Source organism: Toxotes jaculatrix, chromosome 22 (genome assembly GCF_017976425.1).
Source record: "Toxotes jaculatrix isolate fToxJac2 chromosome 22, fToxJac2.pri, whole genome shotgun sequence".
NCBI classification, from domain to species: Eukaryota; Metazoa; Chordata; class Actinopteri; family Toxotidae; genus Toxotes; species Toxotes jaculatrix.
The window spans coordinates 4582364-4604837 of NC_054415.1; the positions used below are offsets into that span (position 1 = coordinate 4582364).

At 42.0% G+C, this 22474-nt stretch overlaps 1 protein-coding gene across 10 annotated transcripts in view; it reads left to right on the forward strand.

Moving 5' to 3' along the window:
* Nucleotides 1–22474, forward strand: part of magi2a (membrane associated guanylate kinase, WW and PDZ domain containing 2a) — a 166160-nt gene that overhangs the window by 106448 nt on the left and 37238 nt on the right. For all 10 annotated transcript variants that reach the window (XM_041029987.1, XM_041029988.1, XM_041029989.1 and 7 more), the window contains exons 4-8: nucleotides 2094–2309; nucleotides 4774–4984; nucleotides 7461–7540; nucleotides 20298–20355; nucleotides 21573–21694. In XM_041029987.1, the coding sequence (XP_040885921.1) occupies nucleotides 2094–2309; nucleotides 4774–4984; nucleotides 7461–7540; nucleotides 20298–20355; nucleotides 21573–21694 (687 nt within the window). The remainder of the gene's footprint in view (nucleotides 1–2093; nucleotides 2310–4773; nucleotides 4985–7460; nucleotides 7541–20297; nucleotides 20356–21572; nucleotides 21695–22474) is intronic.

Here is a 22474-nt window from a genome sequence, read left to right on the forward strand (position 1 = left end):
CGTGGAGCGTGCTTTCTTCACAGAGGCAAATCTTCTGCTCGTTAAGGCTCCGGGATTTGTGTCTGTGGTTCGGGGGTTCTAATCCCGACAGTCCCAGTAATCTTTTTACAGCTACTCTCCTCCATTTTTCATTGCAGCCTTCGTGTTTTCCAGAACATGAACATGATGTTTCAATAGGTCTTTCCAACGTGGAAGGAGCCACCAACTTATGTTTTTTTAAATCTCTTTGGCTATTCTTCTTGTTCCCCTGCAGTCAGTGCTGGAGTTTGTCTCTAATGCTCAAGCCGAGTGCATTAAAATAATCTCTGTGGATTTTCACACATGTCGTCCGCTAATGTCTGATCATTCTGCCAGGGACACTTGAGTGGAGCTGAGGAAATGGCTACAAGCTAATCTAATAGCAAACCCTATGTGAACTACTCCAGACCGAAACTATGGCTGATGTCCTTCTCTGCAAACTAATTCCGTGCCATGGATGTAAACACATAGATCTTCAGCTGTTTTTCTAGCTTGGATTTAAGAAAGCCTCAGAGGCAAGTAATGTTTGATCTTAAAAAAAAAAAAAAAAAAAAAAAAAAAAACATTTCTCAGACTTTGGACCAACATGATTTGATAACTCACTTCAGAATTTGTTTCAAGCACAAAACAACTTGCTGTTGTTTTGTAAAAACCTTCTCCAGAATGCCAGATTTTCAGAGGTTAAAAATAACAGTCTAGTGTTCAGGTTGACAAGAATATCTTCTGCAGTTACTTCACTTGGCTTTGAATTTTTTATTTTTATTTTTTTAATTTCCAGCCTTCTTCGAACCACAGAGGAGCATGTAACCTTTCGATTTGAAGGAGTAGTTCACCCCTAAAACACACAAACTCCCACTTAACCCATTGCAGATAAAGTCGGTTTTATTTGCTCTGGTTTTGAGTGATCCACTGCTGAGGTTCCTGCTGCCACTGCAATACAAAAGATGTGAACAGAATCTTGTTTGTTCTGATCAAAGCATTGAAAAATGACATTTAAAAAGCTCAACACTTCAGTATCTTTTCAGAGGCCATCTCTGCATTGTTCACACATTTTACTGCACTTTTTTATGACTTGGAACATAAAAGTCCCATAAAGAAGATGTTGACATTGACCCTTAGAGTAAAAAAGAAAAAAAAAAATCTAATCTCGAAACAAGAAGCTATGAGGTTTTCACAGTGACTGATGGAGGTTGTTAGAGGGACTTGGCTGCTGCCAGCAGACAAACTGAAAAACAGTGAAAATGTAAAATCAAGGCAGAGGACTGTGACTGTTGAGTCAGAGCCAAGTGAAAAACCGCAGCCCCCAGAGGTGGGTAACTGGCTCTGACCAGAGGATGATTATTATTTATACAGTCCAAGACACGTAGGAAAGCGTGGTCTGATAAGTGACTGATGTGCAGATGAGTTTGGCAGAAACAAATATCAAAATTAGTTCAGGATGACGTGTTGTCGAAGTTATAATAATATTGTGAAACGTGACGCGATGTTGTGACCCCAGCTTGTGTGTTCATGGATCCACTGTTCCCACTTCTCTCATCCTTACTCTCTGTTCTCTGTCGGCATCTTTGCTGTATTTTTGTTTTCCTTTTCTTCTCTCTGTCTCTTTACATTTTCATCATGTGTATTTGCAATTATTTATGCAGATTTTTATTTAGACAGCTTGTGCTGCTTTGACTTAAATGTTAAGCAGCTAGTACAGCTTCAGCTGATGAAAATGTCCTGATGTCTGATTGTCACATCAAAAGATCCATAAAATGATTATAATTCATCCTCCAGGGAGCTTAAATATCTGTAACAAATTTCATGGAAATCCACCAACGGATCATCAAAGTCATTAAGATTCAATCCTCAGGGGACCATGAATATCTGTACAAAGTTTTAGTCCGTCCAATAGTTGCTGAGACATTTAGGTCTGGACCAAAGCGGTGGACTGATCAACCAACAAACAGACATTGTTAATCCCTGCACCCATACCGCTAGCACAGCTTAAAATACCAGATTTTGGTGAGTAAGTGTTTAGCATCCAAAAATGACCTTGGTGTAAATGTTCCACCTCTTCCTCTTCTCTGTTCCAGATAACTTTTACGGCACCCCGAAGCCTCCAGCCGAGCCCAGCGCTCTGCTGCTAAATGTAACAGACCAGCTGCTGCCGGGCGCCAGACCCAGCTCTGAGGGCAAGAGGAAGCGTAACAAGTCGGTCAGCAACATGGAGAAAGCCAGCATCGAGCCCCCTGAGGAGGAGGAGGAGGAGAGACCCGTCGTCAACGGCAACGGCGTTGCTGTCACCCCAGGTCAGGCCCGACAACGACCTCCACAGACGCAGAGGCAGAGGTCGCTTTAGCCAGAAGCCTCGTCAGGACAGCTGGGTTTAAGGCCACGCTCTGGGTCAGGCTGATCTGCAGGTCTTGTTTAAGTCATAGCAACAGCCTCTTCTAGGGTTGTTGCCTAGCAACAGAGACCGTAACAGACTGCTTTTACATGGATTTCCTGGAAAATTATTTAATGGCAGATAATCACTTTTAATTGGTTACATAAACATCTTTATATGTAATGTAATGATATGTAAAGTGTAAATTACAATTCACTCACACAGTCAGAGTCCAAACTGTTTATGATTAAAGCATTAGTGCCGCTGCTCCCTAGAATTTGATACCATTCATGAGGTATTATTATTAATCACTGTCTCAGCCCAGATAGCCAGAGGGCATACACATATACAACAGGGGCCTGTAGGCTCTTTAAAAATCAACAGACATTTTTATTAAGTGTTTTCTCTCACTGTGAATCAGCCCTGTCCAAACCAGTGTTGTCCTCTCTCTGAATTCTGAAAATAGGCAGAAGTGACATTTAACATTGCACATAACGAGGCCAAGGCTCTTGAGGCTGTTCTCATCCATAAAATAGTGTACAAAGACTTTTCTTTATGTTTGCCTTCGACAGCAACATTCAGAATAAGATCCTGACTAAGAAAACAAATGAACTTCGTTGCTTGCATTGTATAGAAATTCAAATACGCACATACACTCAAACACACATACGCGTGCTTACACACACAGAAACCCCTTTGAATCAGGGAATCTCATGATCACATGAAAGGACAATCATAAAAGAGGCATTATGAGTCTGATTTTTGTGATTCCAAATCCAAAACCATGCTTGGGTCCTGTGACTTTCTAAGCTGGTTTTATGGCCTCAGGATAGCCAAGTTTCTCACAGCACAGCACCAGTCATAACAGCACAGAAATTCAAAGCGTTCGGTTAGTGATCCCACTTTCTTTTTTTCATTTAGACATTTGTACAATCTTTAAGGAACTGTTGTGTTTTGAGAAAGGCAGCTTGGTAAAAAGGATGAGATTTTGGTTTTCCTACCGCAAGGAGCTCAAACAAGGTATGATCCTTAATTTGCAAGAGAAATACGTCTCTACAAAAAATTCTCAGATAGCAGATTGCACCCTGTAGAATAATAATAGCAATAAAGTGCTATTTTCTTAACATCCGTGATTGCTTTACAGGATAAGAGGAAAGAAAAGACAAAATTCTAAATTAAATGCAAAAAATGCAAAAGCAAGATCTGCTGTAAAATAAAACAAAATGTCAGCCTTAGATGAATATGTAACAAGAACAAAACGTTATATACATTATACAGCTTGTGCTTTATGGGGTAACTGTCATAAAAGAACTAATTCAACTGTTGTATCAGAAAAAGAAGCTATATCATAAAAATAAAACATAAAAAGACAGTGATAAAAGTCATTAAATCAATGTAATAAAGAAGGCTCAACAAAAATAACATAAAATTCCATTAAGGTTTTTGGAGGTTACTTAACTTTTGTGCTAAATAACATTGGCGTGACTTCCTCATTGTTTGGGCCATTTGACTCGATTTAGGAAGAACTGGCGAGGATTTATCTAAGGATTTTAGGCAGTGCTCTGGTTCACAAAGGGTTAAAAGTTCTATAAAGTATCAAGGAACTGTGCCGGTGTACATTTGTTATCTGTATATGTACCCTTGAGAGCAGGGAGAAAACACAGGGACGGGCAACATTTTTAACCGATTCCTCGAGATGCTCGATAACTTCGGGCTCTGGGCAGCTCAGTAAACCACGCTGGATGTTAAAGTGGGCTGCTGCTCTGAGCTCAGGGGGAGTTTTGTTTCTGTAGATGGACAGAGTGTGGGCTGACCAGGAGAGCTGAAGGGGAATCAATAGAGCACAGCAGACTCTGTGATCTAAGCAGATAGCTACCTCGCTCCTTCCCTCCCATAGATTATCTCTCAATCCCCTGCTCTCATTTGTCCCCTCTCCACTTCCGTCCACCAGCTCTCTCCTCTGGGAAGTGCACACACTTACCATTTCTTTCTCCTTCCATCATACTCACCATTTTTCTCACTCTTTAACACATTTACACTCTGCCACAACTCAAACTAGGCCATCACAGCCTGTTTCTCCCTCAATCTCCATTGTCTTCTCTGCTTTATGCATCTCTCTGTCTTGTTAGCCTCAGTCATTCCCTTTCTTCCCCTCACCTCACTCCTCTTTTTCCCCTGAGTCACCGCGTGCCCTCACCTTTTTCTAATCACTCTTTTTTTTTTCTCTGCCTCCACCCTAACCCTGACTCTCAATCAATCTCTTCTCCCAGCCTCCTACATCTCTTTTTCCTCGCTTCACCTCCCTGGTCTTTGACTCACCTCATCCCCCCGCTCCTCCTCGAGTGATAATGTCGAGCCTGACTCATCCTGCCCTGTTGTCACCTCAGAGTCGAGCGAACATGAGGACAAGAGCACAGACGCTTCGGGGGATATCGCTCCACAGAGCAACCCAGCGGAGGCCTCCACCGAGCTGCCCAAAGATGACGGGCAGTCCCCAAAGACTACAATACCCAAACCAGAGGAGAACGACGAGTTAGGACCCCTGCCTGACAACTGGGAGATGGCTTACACCGAGAAAGGAGAGGTCTACTTCATAGAGTAAGTGTAAACCCTGATCAATGGTCTTTATAGTATGTAACATATCAATGTCTCTTAAAAATTGAAGGCATCAGAAGGCTGGTTTTCAGTGGACTTACTGGCTTGTTTACTTGTGCTGTAAAAAAAAAAAATACAAACTTAGCATCCACTAAGTTTGTATTTTCAGCATTTTCCCTGTAACTTATTTAATGAACGTCTGAATGAGTAGATTAGGTCTGTGCACCATCTAAATGTACTTCTGTATATTCCCTTCTGTTCATATACCAACACACACAGGGACCATAATTGATGCTCGGTGGTTTAATGAGATTTAGAGGTCCCCAGAAACACCTTGCTACACAGAACTCTGTTACACAAGCTCTAAGTTTAATTCATTAGAGTTGTTAGCTTTTTACAGCTGCAGTAAAACCACGGAGGTGAGTCTTCATTACATCTGAATAATGGAGTTTATGTGTGTGTTTATGCAGCGGTGTGGAGGAAACTGTATGTGCATGCACGTGGACACAGGCTCGCTTACCATCAACTAATGTAGCCGTAAGAGGAAATTATTTTGCTATTACAAAAGTTTTTATTGCATCATTTAATCATTTCAGTCATTAGACTAAATTTCTCCACAGCATCGATTGAACCCCAGCGCGCCTGAATGCATCATAAACTGCCAGGAGCGGCACAGCAACACCAGACTAAGAAATGAGATGGTGTTGTCACCCAGCCAGGCACACGTTGCCTCTTTGTGTCTATTTGCCACGGAGGCAGACTTTTAATTCCCACCACTGCAAACGAATCACCGTGTGTCTCCGCCCCCAAACAGAGAAACCTCATGCTCCCCCATCCATCAAGCACAGTACACAGCTAATGCAGTTAGCCCACTGAATTTACAGCTTCAAGTTTTTGGGTTTCTTTTTTTTTTCCTTCCTAGGCGTAAGTGATGCCGTGCCAGAGTGAGAGCAGTTGCCAAGAGGATGCTCGCCTTTGATTGGCCTCCATATGAGATCTGTTCGTTTACCTACAGCCCTTGTAGTGAGGCAGCTAAGAGGAATAGAGGAAGGGAGGTGGGAGGAAAAGAAAGTGATAGTGATTAAAAATAGTAACGGCTGAAAAAAACAGAAGGTGAGAGGGAGGACAAGAGAGAGGGAGAAGTAGTAGATTTTTAAGGCTATAAATAGTAACAGAAGGCAATAGAGGACATGAAAGAAGAGGAGGGAAGGAGTGAAATGCACAGGAGAAAGGGAGGAGAGAAAAAAGGATAAGAAGGGTTGATGGAAAAGAATCAAAAGCAGAGCAAAAGAGAATTTAACTTACCTTGGACTGCACTTTATTTGGCTCAGTATTTGGCTTGGACCTTAATCTCTCACTTTTATCTACGTGTACTCTCACTTTTTCTCAAGCTTCAGTTTTTAGCTCCAGGCTTTGGTCCAGACTGGAATATCTCTAAACTGTTCGATGCATTGCCATGAAATTATTTTACAAAAAATTCATGGCCCACAGAGGATGAATCCCTAAGGATTTTGGTGATCCCCTGAAAATGTCTCAAATACTGCACCTAAATTGATAATGTGACAGAAACACAACTCCAGTGGGATGATAATGTTGTTGTTGTGTGTCTGCAGGATGCGTAAAAAAAGGCAACTTAACAACTTTAGGGCGTGAAAACGTGTCAGTGTTGTGTTTTCAGTATGTTCTTCAGCCCCTGAGTTCACAAAAATTGAACAAATGCAGCTTTAACATTTAAATATTTTGATATTTGCCATAGTTTTTCTCTTTTTGTCTACAGTCTGTAGTTGTTCTTGGCCATCGGTGCATTCCTATACCTTCTGCACTGTATGTGTTTGATGCTCAGTTGCAGACAAAATTTCCTTCGGGAAAACAAAGTTGAAAGTGTTGAAAAGAACCAAGATACAAGGGGACCTCTTCACTGCATCCTCTCTCTTCTTCTTCTCACCCTGTTTTTTTTTTTTTTCCTTACTGTAGGAACTTTGTACACCTCCCCCTCCCCCTCCCCCTCCCTCCTCCTAAATGTTGTTCCATCATCATGAAGGGAGGCCATTGTGACTCCAGAGCTTCAGACGAGCTGTGGAGATGCATCAAGTTTCTCTGGCACGTCATCATATCTGATCTAGATCCAGCTCTCTGCCCGAGGCTCTGGACCAATCTGCCAAGCCCACAGCTGTTCCCTTCCATCACTCCCTCAGTCACCCCTCTATCCTTTTCTGTCCCTTCTCCTCCCCTCCTCCCCTGCCCGCTAATGAGAGACAGTAAGCAAATTAAAAGTATTGATTGCCATTTTGTTAACCTAAAGCTTTTTTTCTTCACCTTTTTAGAGGCAGGCACACAAGGGAGTCTCATCTTTCCTCTCTGAAATCATTCTCCAGCTGAATTAAGAATCCACCAACCTCCTTCTCTCTTTCTGCCAAGTCTCCTCTCGCTCGCCATCTATCACACTCCCTCTCACTCCCTCTCTGTCGTCTCTTCACAGCCACAACACCAAGACAACATCGTGGCTGGACCCGAGGCTCGCCAAGAAGGCAAAGCCGCCTGAGGAATGCAAAGAGGATGGTGAGTGCTGCGTCTCTATCTTCTGTTTTTCCTCCACTTTCGTTTCTTTTTGCTCCTCGTATTTATTCATTTTAATCACTCCAGTTGCCCACAGCATTTATTTTACAAGATTTAAAGCTTGCCTGTTGATCTAACAAGAAGCATAGTGAGATGATTTCATCCGAGGCTTCGGATCATTGAGGGAACATTTAGTGATTTTTGTATGCCAGTGTAGGATTTCTGCTTATTAGGAGCTATGTGGAGCCAGTGTTCATATGTGTGAACCCTGGTTGCTGCGGATAGGAAGTCCTGTGATATGTGTTTAAAGCCCAGGTCCAGAGAGACTGGAGGTTACAAAGACTTCTTTATTCTCAACTGAGAGAGATGTGGAGTGTCCTTCACCCGCCCACACACACGACAAACACACAGCAAAAAGAAAGGAGAGGGATGAATGTCAATGCAGCGAGCGTTTTATAGACGAGCGTACTTATATACGAGTGTGTCATCTATCTCCTTCGGCCTCTCCCTCCCTCCCAACTTCCCCATTCGTCTTTTCTTTATGTGTGCAACCGAGAGGAGGATTTATCGTCTGAGTTATAGACAGGGAGGCAGACGAGCTGAGGAGAAGAACTGGAGTTTGAGATGGACACAGACAACAGATGAGAAATGACAGTCACTCTTTTCTAGAGTGTGTCAGTGAGTGTGTTTTGGTATATGTTCATGGCAGGAGGGTGGGGGTGTTTGTGCGTATATTCCTGGTAAACGCTCTAACCACAAGGATAGAGTTTCTCTAAAAATACATTCGGCACTCAGACGCATACGCATGCAGACAGAGAGACAGACAAACGTGCACTCTTGGGTCAAACTCTGTTTTCAAATCACTCTTTGGTTCTGCCTTGTGTACCAGTTGTGTGGGACATTACCTATACCGCCTCCATGAGGCTGACATTTGTGGTTTTGAGTGAAATGTCTCAACAACTATAGGATAAATTGCCAGGATCTTTATCACAGACAGGATGAACTGTAAAAATCTAACAATATCAGGTGTACTTAGTGCCAAGTAGCAAATGTTAGCATGCTCACACACCAAACTAAGATGGTGAACAGGATAAATGCTGTACCTTGCTGTGTAACAGAAAATTCCACTGAACAGTATGTCAGTGTCAAAAAATACAGTTTACCTGAAGATATATCTAAACCCGGGAGAAGAAGAGTTTGCTAACTTGATCAGGATAAAATAAATGAGATATGTGCAGATACTGTTTGACTCCAGTAAGTTAGAGTGAGAGCAGGGGGAATAGGACCTGGTTTGAAAACATTTGCACTGTGCATGGTGGCATTAAACATGGGGACTGCTTCTTGTGAACAGCTTGGCCATTTTATCCTTCCAACAGATTTACCGTCCTGATCTTGCTCCTATAGTCGCTGAACGTCCCCCTTTCCCTCCCCAAGATGGTGAGAGGACACAGAAAGGAAGACAGAGACAGAGACGCCTGTGAGGAATTAGTCAAAATGTGATTGTGCTTTTATCTCCAGCACTTTCAGTCCCTTTTATCCACTGAGGATGCTCCACAAGAGGAGATGCTCTGATGTTTGTGAGGCCTGTTATTGATCTTGTTGGGCGACTCATCGAGCTATTTAGTCCCAGCTGAGGGGACTGTGGTGCAGTGTGGCAGCTGCAGGTCAGTAAAGGGGCAGACACATTACCGTTTTTGTGCCAAATATTCTGATGGCATGGCCAAGTTGGACCAAGTTCATGTCAGCAAGCTGACATTGAAAAGTTGGAGATAAAATCATAAAAATTATTCAGTGTGAGGTGTTTGTGGATACAAATCATTGCCTTTTTAACTCAGTTGCTGCCACGTGTGTTTGTTTTTTGTTGTTTGTTTGCCTTCTTTGTGCAAATCGCAGCATAAATTAAAAAGACAAACTGTCTTTGACAAATGTGTTTCTTTTTTCAGTACAGTCATATTCACGTTATCACAGAAATTCAGGTTTGTGTTAGTGACAAAACTAATCTTAGTGCATTCTAGCTTTGTGTGTGTGTGTGTGTGTGTTGAGAGTGATTGTTCAGTTTTTCAGGATGCTCTTCTTTTTGACTGTCAGGACTGAACGATCTGTGTTAGGTCATAGGAAAGAGTAAATATGACCGGGGTGTCTTGTCTTTTTAAGTTAGAGAAACTTAGAGTTTGTTTCCAGCTTAAGGGGTTTGTGTAAGCAGCCATATATAGAGGTGTGTTGCTCTGGCCAAACATCTACAGCCTGGTGGCACCAGTCGCCCCCTGGGAGCTGAGCTCAATTAGGGGGAGAAAAGCTGCCTCTGTAAATTTGGTATTGATTGTTGGAAAAGGAAGGGGTGTGTGTGTGTGTGTGGCGTGTGTGCCCACATATGGACCTGAACCATGCTCTGATAAGCGCTAACAGGATCGCAGGGTGGAGTCTGTGAGCTGTGACGGGACAACAGGCTGAGCACAGGAGGAAGACGAGGACAGTATTAAGTGGGACTTTGAGTGTGGAGGGAAACACACACACACAGAAAAGAACAGATGTAGAAGAAGAAGAAGTCCTGTGTTCAAAATTGTAATTTTTCTCGAAACACAGTTTCATCATTAAAATGTAATTGAATGGGAAAGGGACATAAAAATACTCCATAACGAGTAAAAGCCTATTTAATTAAACATATTATCATCAAACTGTACTTGATGCTGAATAATGGTCCCTGTGAGTGTTACACTGTTATATGTTATATAATTCGTTAATAATTGCTGATGCATTAATGTGAAATTAGCATTTTACTGTTGTCGAGTTCAAGCTCATATTTGCCACTTGTATATACTGTCATGTAGTTTAATCTTTAATCTTTAAAGTCTTAATCTCAAAAGTAACTTGTGACTCCAGCTGTCAGATAAATGCAGCGCAGCAAAAAGTGTGATATTTCCCTCTGAAACGTCGTGGAGCAGACGTATAGAGCAGCATGGAAATGAAATACTTATACTTGAGTAAATGTTTTCACCGCTGGTAAAGACAACTTGTTCCTTCTCATGTTTAAAGTCAGCTGCAACACATACAACCGGATTCTGTCAAAACATGCAGAGAAATGCGTGTTCGGTTTAGCGCGTTCATTCCTGCACGTTCAAAGAAGCGTCGGCTCCAGTGAAGACTGAGCAGTTGACATCACAGGCGCCTTGTAGTTACATAACTTAAATTTTTCTCCCTTTCTGCCTCTATCTTTCTCACCTCCTCTCCCTACCTCCAAATCCATCTTTGTCCCCCCTCCCTCCCTCCTGTCCTCCTGTCTCCTTTTTTTGTTTTGGTAGACGAAAAGAACTGGGACAGGCTCTTTACAGAACCTCGCTGTTTGCTTTAAACACTCTCACCCTCTTAATGTTAGTTTTTTTCAGTTGTCCTGCCAAATATTTGTTGGCTGGGTAAAAAGGAACTGAGGAGCCCCGCTGTTTGTCTCACTTGATTCTTTACTTATTCAGCCTGTTTTTCACCTCAGGTATGCCAGCGCAGGTAGCGAGAATCCCCCTGACAAGTGAATTAAAAGCCTACAAAACTGTAAGATGTTGTTCGTCACTATTTCAGCATGTTTCATCAGACGACAGTGTGTCCTGTGCAGAGAGGCTAAGCACATACGACACAGGACGTACAGTAAACGAATATGGACAGATAGAGGGATTATAACTTTGATGATGCTCAGGTTTGAAGGATTGTAATCCTGTCAGAGTGCCTCTTTGTCTTTCGCCTCTGTGGATCCCAGTAGACAGCACTCATGTGCATAAAGAGAGCCCCAAACCTAGACATGTAATTACATTCCGGTCATGTGAGGAGCTCCACGGACAAAGAGACAACATTGTTATCATCTCTCACAAACGAGCGAGCTCTCCTTTTTTGTCCTCTCTCCAGGGGAAATAGCAGGGCTGGGTTTTTTTACTCGCTTTTCTTTTCTCAGTTAAAAAAAAAAGCTGCTTTGTATGAGTGTGTGTGTGTGTTAGTATATTTGTGATACTTCATCATTTATGTCCAGGTGGATGCTACAAGGCGACGCTCCTGCGGCCTGGGAAATGTCATCTCTCCTGTTCGCTCTGTTGTCCTTTTAGTCGGTTCAGTGGAACCTTAGAGATAGATTTTTGTCATGTTCATGGGATGCAGGAAGTTTTTTTTTTTTTTTTTAAGGGGACACTGAATGTGAGCACACTCTCTTGCCACCATGTGTGCAGTCCTACAGGTGAGTTATTACGGAGGGAGAGACGCAGCGTCCTCCTTCACCTCGACGCTCCTGCTGCAGTCGGGAGCGGAGAAGCGGGGAGGGGCAGGTGTAGCTGTCTGCCACATGATTGATGGGTGTATTTTGAGAACATCCCCAGCAGAGCATGCCTGAGGCCTGGAGATTGGAAGGAGGATTCAAAGGACTGTGTGGCAGGTGTGTGTGTGTGTGTGTGACATGTGCTTGGTGAATTAGCTGTCTGTGTGTGTATATCAGCCTCAATGTATTTTTTCATCTGCACCCAAGTGAACTGATATACCAAGTACAACTACACAATAGATCAACATAGTATGAATATTGTGAGTCTGGGTTACAGTTAAATTATAGATCTGGTGATTTTCTACATTTTTTTTCCTTTCGTCAACAAACCGGATGGAAATATTTTAACAAGTATTGTCTGTGTATCCAAAGCCTGATAGAGTTTATTCCTCTGTGCCACAAAGATCCATTGTTCTCCGAAAACCATTAAAAACACGAATGAGCACTGGGTGCACATGTTACTTCTCTATGACGAACATGGACATGGTAGTTTTATTTTGAATTAATCCCACATCCACTATCCTGCTGGTGGAAATACTCGCTAGAGCCCCAGATGTGTATCAATCATCCACAGCTAAAAATAGTCCCTAACCAATTAATTATTTACTCCTGTTTGAGTAACATTTGCTACAAATTACAGCTCCCTGCTGTTTTTGGAAATCGTTTAGCCTTCATTTCTAATTTCCCAGATACAACTTGTTTTGCCTGATCGAACACTGATTTTTGATTTTTTTTTTTTTTAGTCAAATTTACCTGAAAAATGACTTTAAAAATTTGCCTGATTAAAAAAAAATTACAATTACTGTTCACAAATTGTATGACAGAACCACCTCTACTACTAAATGCATCTCCATCAAACTAATTAATTGCACTTTAAGATGTTAAGATTTGATTGTGCTTCAGTATAATGCAAAACATTAAGCAATGTAAAGTGAAACTGAATCCTGTAATTACTTTTATTCAGCACTGGTCCAGTATGTGACACGTATCTCAGTCTTTTTTATATTTTTATTTTTCTGTTTGGACTGTAATTGAGTTAGAAATTAGTTGAATCAAATTAACCTTGATACATAATTTTATCTAATCAACAGCATTAAGAAGCCTATTATGAAACAAGCTACTTAACATAATTATCCTTTTTAACACCTAACAAAAGGGTCTGACAGAATAGCACTTTCTCTGCTCCACTCCTGAACCCACAGGGACGAGGAGAGGTTACACTGAAGCAGAAGCAGAAGAGGAGAAAGTGTGTGTGTGTTTGTGTGCTTCTGTGTGCAGCTGTGCTGTAAGTGTTTTTCACAATGAGCCAGCCAAATAAACCAGAACTTTGGAAGCAGAAGAGGAGAGAATAAGTGCCAGGTCAGAGTCCCTGGAATGTCCTGATAACAAGCTTGTGAATTCAATTTTTTTTTTCTTCCCCTCATTTTCATTCTAGGGCTTAACTATTGTCTTCTCGCTCTGAGACAGAGACCAGTGGGACTTTGCATTAGAGGGAATGTAAGGACATGGATTTCTCCACACAGCACAGGTGCATTAAACAGGAAAACAAGTTGTGGAAAAACAGCAGCTCTTTGAAATGGAGGCAAACACACCATGTTAGAAAACTGTTGCCAGCGTGTGACACAGTTAACTGACTTGTTGTCAAAGCCAGGGGTGCTGCATTGACTTTCCCTCTCACAGTGGAGATGCATTGGTTGGTTAATCATCTTCTAAAAGACTTAGATCAAGAATCTTTTCCCAGTGGAAAGAAAAGGCACCTATGGTTAATGTCTGTCGGTCTGTGATGATAATCTTAGCTCATCCATCTATGTCAAACCCACCGTGTGCAGTTTTATCATATTTATCATAACAGATTCAGTCACATGGTTCATCCACAGCTGTTAGTATGGCTGAGCTTGTGCACTTGTCCTCTGGGATCCTCAGCATGTTGATTATGTAGGTACAGTAACAACCTCATGTCAAATCAAATGCATCACAACTCTTTTGGGACAAGCTCAGGTCCCAAAAGAATCCTGTCAAACAAAGTCTCAGGTCTCTGATTTCAAGTCACAGGTTTTCATAAGCAAACTGTCTAAAAGTAAAAAGTCAAGTCGTAAGTAAAGGCCACTCAATACTGTGTGATTTAGGTTTGTCAAAGAGAAAAAAGTTGAGACTTGTGACAGAACCGTGGTGAAATCTCTGCCCATCAATCCAAAAACGCTGACCTTGGTCCCACAGGTGCTCCACATGAAATGACAAAACAGGTTGTTTGTCTAGAACAGCACATTTTAGCATTTTCTGATGTGATGCCCCTGTCAGCAGGATGAAAACATTAGTCTTCCAAGACGCTTTGTTGTCATGGTTACAATAATAAAGAGTAGATACGGTACACTCAGGTGGACAGTAGAAAATAGATGCCATGCAGGACTATATATTGTCATTATATATCGTCAGTTTTCTATAGCAGCAGTTTTAGTGAAAGACAAAAGTTGATGCAGTGACTCTGCTTCCATATTGTTCTCTATTCACATCAAAGCAAGTATTTAATCTACGAGGAATTCAAATCATGCGCTGAGCTTCCTCAAATGTCTGACAAAGATTTTATTTGACCCAGCTCACTGCTGGAATCCTACCCTACATAGGGGCCCTGAGTCAAGTCTCATTTCATTTTTGTGGTTTGAGTCTCACTTTAGACAAGTTTCAGGTCTATAGCTCTGTGCATTACCCCGCTCTTATTATCTTCCTAGATAGATAATCGTGCCCGTGACTCTGTTCCTTAAACAGCCGGCAGTTGTCATCCCAGCTTCTCCATCCAAGTGAGACTGAGGCAGGTAAATTGCCCATCTTGAGATTTTCTCTGCCAAGTCATGTTTTCCCATCGACAAGCTCAGCAAGGCTCAAAAATATAATGTGTCTGACAAGGCCAGCGAGCTCCCGTCAAAGAGCACAGCGTCCCTTTCTTTGCAACTTTATTCTCTGTGCTTTTGACTGTGACAGGCAGGATTGTTATTATCCATACAAAAACTGTTTTCTTGTTGATTGGAGAGAGCGCTGAGTTTATGAATTACAGGTTATAGAGCTCGAGGTAATGTTGAGGCTGAGTTCATCAGCGCTGTCACAGCCTCTGAAAACATCGTGCCTCAGTCTCAGTCAGTAGTTTTAGCTCTGTTTATACTTTACAGCCAATAAGAATAAAAACATAGAAGATCCAAAAAGAGCATTGTCAAGCATTTTGTTGCTAACGTCAGAAGGTCAGCTGAGGATTCCACCGCTAATGTTTCTGCTGATCTTCACTGTAAACCTGGAGGCCTGGATCATTTTAAAATAAATAGCTTCATTTCTCTGCAAACGCCACTATTTATCACTTTGAACATGGTGGGAATTGAATTCACAGGTGGTCTGGGTGTATTAATGTTCAGTTGGGCGAGTGGGCAGCAGGTTCTGCTCCTGTTACAGGAACGCATAATGCCTACATCTAATGCCTTATTTCACAAAGTGAGGTCTGCTTGTTTTATGCTAACAGCTCAGTAGGCAAGGGATCAAACATGGATTCAGAGTAACTACAGAAGCATGAGAGTTTCATAGGAAATGATGCAGCATGTAATCCAACATTTCAAAATCTGAAATGTTAAAAAAAAAACTGTTCAAAGGTTTGAACATTAGTCATTGGTGCACTCTGCTTTTCCTTTTCAGATCCACAGGTGGAGTTTTGAAAATGAAAAATTTAGTGCTGATATATTTTTGCTGAAAGAATTCGTTGGAACTGAAAATCCTAAAGGTAATTTTATCTTATGGGCTATCATAATCAGAGTTATTTTACCTTATTATATATCTGTGAATTCAATGGCATGTCAGAGTCAGAGTTTTTTTTTTTTTTTGTCTGTGGTGGCATTTCAGAGACTTTCCAGCTCAAGTTTGAGGTTTAAATAATTGAGGTTGGTCTGTAGTAGATGAGTCTCAGCCACTTCTCACTGCAACAGCAAACTAAAGTCCATTTATTTGTTCAGAAGCCTGTATATTTCACTGGAGTGTGGATTTTGTACCTGCACTGACCAGTAGAAACTTTCATTAATCACTCTGAGGGAATTTTTTCACAGTAACCTCGGTGCTCGAATGCGCCACATTCAAAGGTGACATGATAAATGAAGCCAAGTACAGTGCAGTATCCAGGACTTTAATTTTTGGTGACTACTAAAAGGCTCGGGGCGCTGAAAATGATTTGGTTCAGCTGGTTTGCTCCTCAAAAGATGGAAGAAAAGAAAGAATGGAAAAAGGAAACAGGACGTATAAAATCCCTGGGGTATCTCAGGGATGTGTGGTTTGTCACCCCGTTCCACGGACCAAATTAGAAAAAGCAGAATTAAAAAAAAAGCACAAGCTTGTGACCATGAAACTTCACTTCAAAAGAGGCCTTTTTCTGTGAGAGTGAGTGTGAGAACATGAGATGGCTTTGGGATACTGTAAGAAGGAAGAAGAAGAGGTGATGAAGGGGAAATAAGGTGAAGCAGAAGGAGGGAGAGATTATCGAGTGGCATTGGGGGTGAGATAATGTGGGGAGGATGCCAGGATGCCTCCTGCTGGTAGTAAATGGCCCCTTTACCTGGGACTGTAGGACTGGATGCTGTGGCACGACAAGAGGTCGAAAACATTTTTCCACTCGCTTCAGGGCTCCATCATAAGAGCTCCTACCTGAAAATTTCACACCAGCTTGACATTTCCTTCCTGGATGCATGCAGCACAGCAATGATAAGCAGTGCGAGCTTTATACAGTATGGCGTACACACACACACACACACACTCCCTCCTTGTCCCAGGGAGTTAGCACTCCATTGCAGGCTGCTGACAGAGAGGTTATAGACGGCACTCAGCGGGGCCAAACAAAAGAGCGAGCAAAGAGACAATCCTCCTAAGTTCAGCATTTATCAGCACACTGCTCAGTGAAAGTAACAGCACTTTAGTGTGTGTGTGTGTGTGTGTGTGTCTGTGTGTGTGTCTGTGTGTGTGTGTCTGTGTCTGTGTCTGTGTGTGTGTGCGTGTGTGTGTGGGGGGGGGCACTGCAGCCATAACACCACAAAAACGCCTTCAAACAAGACTGTGTAACCTCTGCTGAACAGCAGCCACTGGAGAGGAGTCATAAAATCAGTGATCAGTAATATTTAATACACAGAAATATCTATGTAACGTTAATGTTACGCTTCATTGTTTCCGAATTCAAGAGATAATTACAGTCGACTACAGCCGCGTTCACAGAATCATGGGGCATTCTGGGAAATATGCTGTGCTTTCCAAGCGTTAGATGAGAAGATTGACTCCACTTTCATGACTGTATGTTAAAGTGAGAGTGTTTAACTTTTAAAGATCCAGCACATTCATTACCTCGCAAATAAAAAGTCAAAACTTCATTCAGCTTTAAAAAGACTCTGGGGATTTTTGCTGTGCTCTGGTACGACCAGTGGCTTATGGTGATACCGTTATCTAATGTTAGCAAACTTTACATAGATATTGGTGTGTAATTGAAACTTCTGAGTCTGTCACTGACTTATGACCCATCTCTGCTTGTGCTACCTCTGCGCTATATCTTAGCATTTACTATCATGCCTCAGTTACCATTTGTAGCCACAGTGACTGTGAAAAAAGTCTCACTGTAAATAGATCAGCAGCCAGTAAAATAAGCCTGCCCGAGTCTGTAAAGCTCATAAATGAACACCAGTAGAGGTTCTGCTTGTAGGCATATTTTTTTTTTAGTTTCCAGTCTTCTCTGAGTTCAGCTAATCACATTTTGGCTTAAGCTCCATACTTAACAGGCAGATATGAGTGTGGTATCAGTCTTCTCATCTGACTCTTGCCAGAAAAGCGACGTTTCTCAAAATGATCAAATGTTCATTTGATTGTTGAGATCCAGGAACAGAGAAAGAAACGTGGCTTAAAAGAAAGAACAGAGACAGAAAAACAAGTGTTCCGGAAACCATCTCAGGTGGACTCACTTTTTGGTTTTACCTCCAACTAAAGCTGTTTAGATAATCTGGCTTAACTGTCAGCTTGTTCCCAACCTGCCCGGTTGTTTCTTGCCTGGTCTGACCTTGTTGTAGGAACGCTGTATTGAAACGTGTAACAATGAAACAAAGCAGAATTATCCTGTGTCGTGTGCAGCTTGATTTGTCGACTTCGTCTCTTCTTCTCCCCGTTACTGAAAGCAGAGACATTTCTGGCTTCCTGCGGTTCTTTCAGTGGACATTTTAATAGAAAAGCTTTTAATTAGAAGACTGCTGAGATTCATGACAGCCCTTTGATCTCCTGCATTTGTGTGTGTCTGTGTTTGCGCATATGTGAAGTGATAGAGAGGGCGTGTGTGCGCCCGTAAAGTAAGTAACATAATGTGTGTGTGTGTGTGTGTGTGTGCGGGCGTGTAAAGGTGAGAACATGAAACACTCTCTTTCATATTTAATGAGTGGAGATGGGGCTAAGGAATGTTGCAGTGTTCACAGGAGGTATTCCCGTGGGCTGTCAACCTGCTCGCAGCACTGTGTTATATCACTCCCAACCATGTGTGTCTGTGTGTGTGTGTGTGTGTGTGTGTGTGCATGTGTGTGTGTGTAAGTATGCATTTTAGTGAGTGTGCAGGCAAAAAATAGTGCATCCTACTGAAAGTTTAATAATTTGTTTAGAGGGGATGGGGGCAGGGGTTCAGAGAAGCATATGGCACGTGCATGAGCATTGCACCAGCTTTGTTTTGATATTTCTTGTGTGTGTGGGAGGACTGGGAGGGATGGGAATATGCACAGCACTCTATTGGGTCTGTAAACTAGGCCAAGGAGTAATAATAAATGTACGCAATGACCATACAGAACAGTATCTGTGGTGTACGACTCTTGATGCTCGTTTCTCTCGGAGCTGCAGCCGTGCTCTCGACCAGCCGCGGGGTCCCGGGGAGCGTGAGGTGCTTTAGCGCTCCCTCTGGCTGCTTCCTTTTCTGATTAGGAAGCATTTTCTCTGCTGTTATCTCCGCTCTCATCCTGATTAACTTCACATTGTCACTAATCAAAGCTTGTGTTATTCCAAGCTACGCTGCACTGGAACACACTGTCCCCAAGCTCCGTGCTAGACTCAGCTTGGATGCTATTTTAACAAGAGCCTCTCGCACTGTGAACCCAGCTTGGTTTTGAATGATCATGCTATTATTTGAAAACGCTAGAGTTTACATGAGGGAATATGCTTTAAGTGCTAATTGTTCATATCCTGAAAAGCAGATGGGGAACTCTTTCTAGACACGTTTTTATGAGCCGTACTGTGTCAGTGAGCTGTGGGCAGAGGAAAGAGCAGAGGGCAGCTTTGAAAATCCTGTCCAGTGTGACTGACGGCTGTCAGGGGTTTGAAGGGAGGTCACCTTTGATCACTGGGAACAAAAGCAGCATGTTCTGCAGTAGAATCCACAGAAAGAGGCTGAGAGAGCAGAAATGCCTGTATCCATTCATACACAGCTACTGAAAAGTTAGAGGCCAAGTTAGAGCTCTTCACTCTACCTGATCAGGTAGTTTTAAGCGACGTGGATCTAAGTACGTCATTATCGGTTGGTCGGTGGGTCCACCCCTTTGGGCCAGTCTTAACAACTGTTTGATGGGTTGCCAAGAACTGTGGTGCAGACTGTAATGTGTGTAATAACTTTAGTCATCCCCTGACTTTCCATCCTGTGACATCTTCAGATGGAAATTTAAGTTTGAGTTTGTTTGTTTGACGAAGTTCATGAGAATTGACGTTCATGCTTGGATAGGTGTCGTCCAAATTCTTCTCACAGCAGCTGCGCTGTGTGACCCGTCCGTCACTCATCACTGACTGACTGTCATGTGCTGTTTGTCGGTAATTGCATTCAGTCCTTAGCTTCTAACGTTTAGAGTCAAACTGTTATAGCAATATCTACCAATTGATACTGTGAAGGTTCAGCACCCCGAGGGTTTGTGCTTGTTCTAGTTCAAGCTGTTAATCTATGCAAAGTTCCCACATCAAAACACAATATTTACAGCGTGGAAAAGATGCAGGGCATAAATATTTAACTGATTTAAATTCAGCCACTAGATCTATCAATATTTGGTGTTATTTTGCAACTATTTCTTGGAGAGGGATACATTTGATGCAGAGCATTAAAGAGCCAGTAGCCTCTTTAAATCAGTCAATGTGACAAGCTGCTGAGAAAACACATAGTTATGTTTTTATCTCATGTCTTGTCGCCATCAAATTTTTATAAAAGAGATGGGATTTCAAACATTCACAAGCCGGAACATGCATCCTGCTCAGAAAGAACAGCAGCACCTCCAGTTAACATGTTATCCTGGTAATTACCCACAGTAAAGGGACGCTGTAAACTAATTCTGCCACATAGATGTTTTCATGCAAGATCAATATGCTGCTCTAAGTTCACTGAATAAACAAGCCCTTCATTATTGTTGTCTCACTGCTGTTGTTGTTGTTGTTGTTGTTGTTTGTTTTTTTTTCCAGAGCTTCCGTATGGCTGGGAGAAAATCGATGACCCCATTTACGGCAGCTACTATGTCGAGTAAGTCGGGTACATCTTTAATATGTAATGGCTTGCTTTTGATTTTCAATGTAGCCCGCCGGTGCTGTATTAATCATATTTATTAGGAGCAGACTGGCGCTGCAGCCAGGAAGCAGTTGCTCCCTTTGTCTGGCTGCTGATGGCTTGCTGTTTGTTTGCATGGGGAAGTTTATCTGTCTGTGTGTGCTCATCCATATTTCTGTGTTATCCCCGTGTCTGAAATACGCACAGTGCATCTATATCTGTAGATTAGCTCGTGAGCGGAAATCAGTGTCTCTTCTCAAACACTCTGCATGTCTGTTCATCCATAACCACAAATATATATCTGCATGGCAACTGCTGCAGTTGTGAACTGCGTCTCCCCTCGTGTTCAGAGGTGTCATTTCTTTGGCTGGATGCTCTCCACTCTGGGGCGCAGGGACAAGGCTTTATTTTTAGACAGGCAGGGGGAGTCATTTGGCTCGACTTTGCTTTAGAAAACATCCCAAATGATACTTGACTACACACTGCCTTACACACTACACTCCCCTCTCGAGATGCTCTTATTGTGTGGCTTTGTCGCCACGTAAATATCATGAAAGAAGCTGCCAGACCTTGAAATTATATAACTAAGTAAAAATACACTCAAGCTGTTTTGTAATTATCAGTGTGATACTGGGGTGTTCATTAAAAGATAAGGAGAGGAGAGAAAGATTGCGTGTGTGTGTGTGTGTGTGTGTGTGTGTGTGTGTGTGTGTGTGTGTGTGTGTGTGTGTGTGTGTGTGTGTGTGTGTGTGTGTGTGTGTGTGTGCAGTCTCAAAGAGTGAGGGGAAGTATCTAATGATGACTAATTATTTCACACTGGCAAATTACAGCATTTGTAGTTGCTGACTATCTTCACTCTTGCAAACTAAATTAAGAACGACGTGGGACGTTAAAGGAAATCACTGTTACATGTGCAGGTTTCCTCCCAGTCATTCAGTTCTGGTTATAACATGGAAGAAAAGCTTAGAATCAGTCGTTTCGTCTTTTTTTTTTAAACTCAGCAAAGCCATTCTGCAGCTCCGTTACATAATCTGAGGAACGGCCATTTAATTAATCATCATAGCAATAGCTGCTGTAGTGCCAGGATTTTTAGATCTGATCTATGCTGAGAGGGAGGCTAAGTTAAGTCCAGCAGGATAGGGTGAAATCTGAAATCTCTCCTCTTCCTTTTTTTTTTTTTTTTTTTTACATAGTCATATAAATAGAAGGACCCAGTTTGAGAACCCAGTCCTGGAGGCTAAGAGGAGACTCCAGCAGCAGCAGCAGATGCAAAGCCAGGGTCTGTCCTCACTGCCCCTTCCCACCATCTACAGAGGTAAGACCACCTCGCTGATGTCTTGGCTTTTTAATAACAAACCCAGTTGATTTGGGTATGTAGTCATGCTCATTACCGGTCTTTATGTCAACAGACTATTCACTATGGCTAAGTCAGTTGTATTTGAATAATTACTGTTATGTTGATGACTGTTCCAGTTCCCCGCCAAAGATTCTGTTTTTGTGCCACTTTGATCTGCCTCTGAAAGTCTCTTATTAGCTTCAAATATAGATTTATCACACACTTTTTTGTTTGATTATAACCAGGTCTGTTTGAGAATAAAGAAGCATTTGATGTGAAAGGTTGCAGTCAGATTCTTTTGGGGATTCCTCATTTAGAAATAAGATTTGCCTGGAAAAATCCATTTACAAAAGGGATTTATTACACTTCTGAAAGTGTGAAAGTTTCCAATAAATAACACGAAATAACACGAAGTAAGTTCAGTCACTAGAGTGAGTTCTTCATAAAAATCTCTGAAGTTTTTAGTAGTGTGTCGTGCAAACAACTACGGGTTTACAAGAGACTACAGATAAGCCAGATCAAAAATGCTGCTTGAACATTTTCAAACAATGCTAAGGAAAACCAATTTGAAGATTTGAAGAGCTGCTTAATACTTGAGAACTCAGAGTAAATACTAATCAAATAAGCCATCTTTCCCTCTTTCCCAGGCCTGTGAGAAAACATATGGCAAACTTAAACACATCAAAATTTAATAAGCATTCCGATATTTGATCCTGTATAAATCTGATTATTTTGGGGAACATTGTTCAGCTGTTTAAA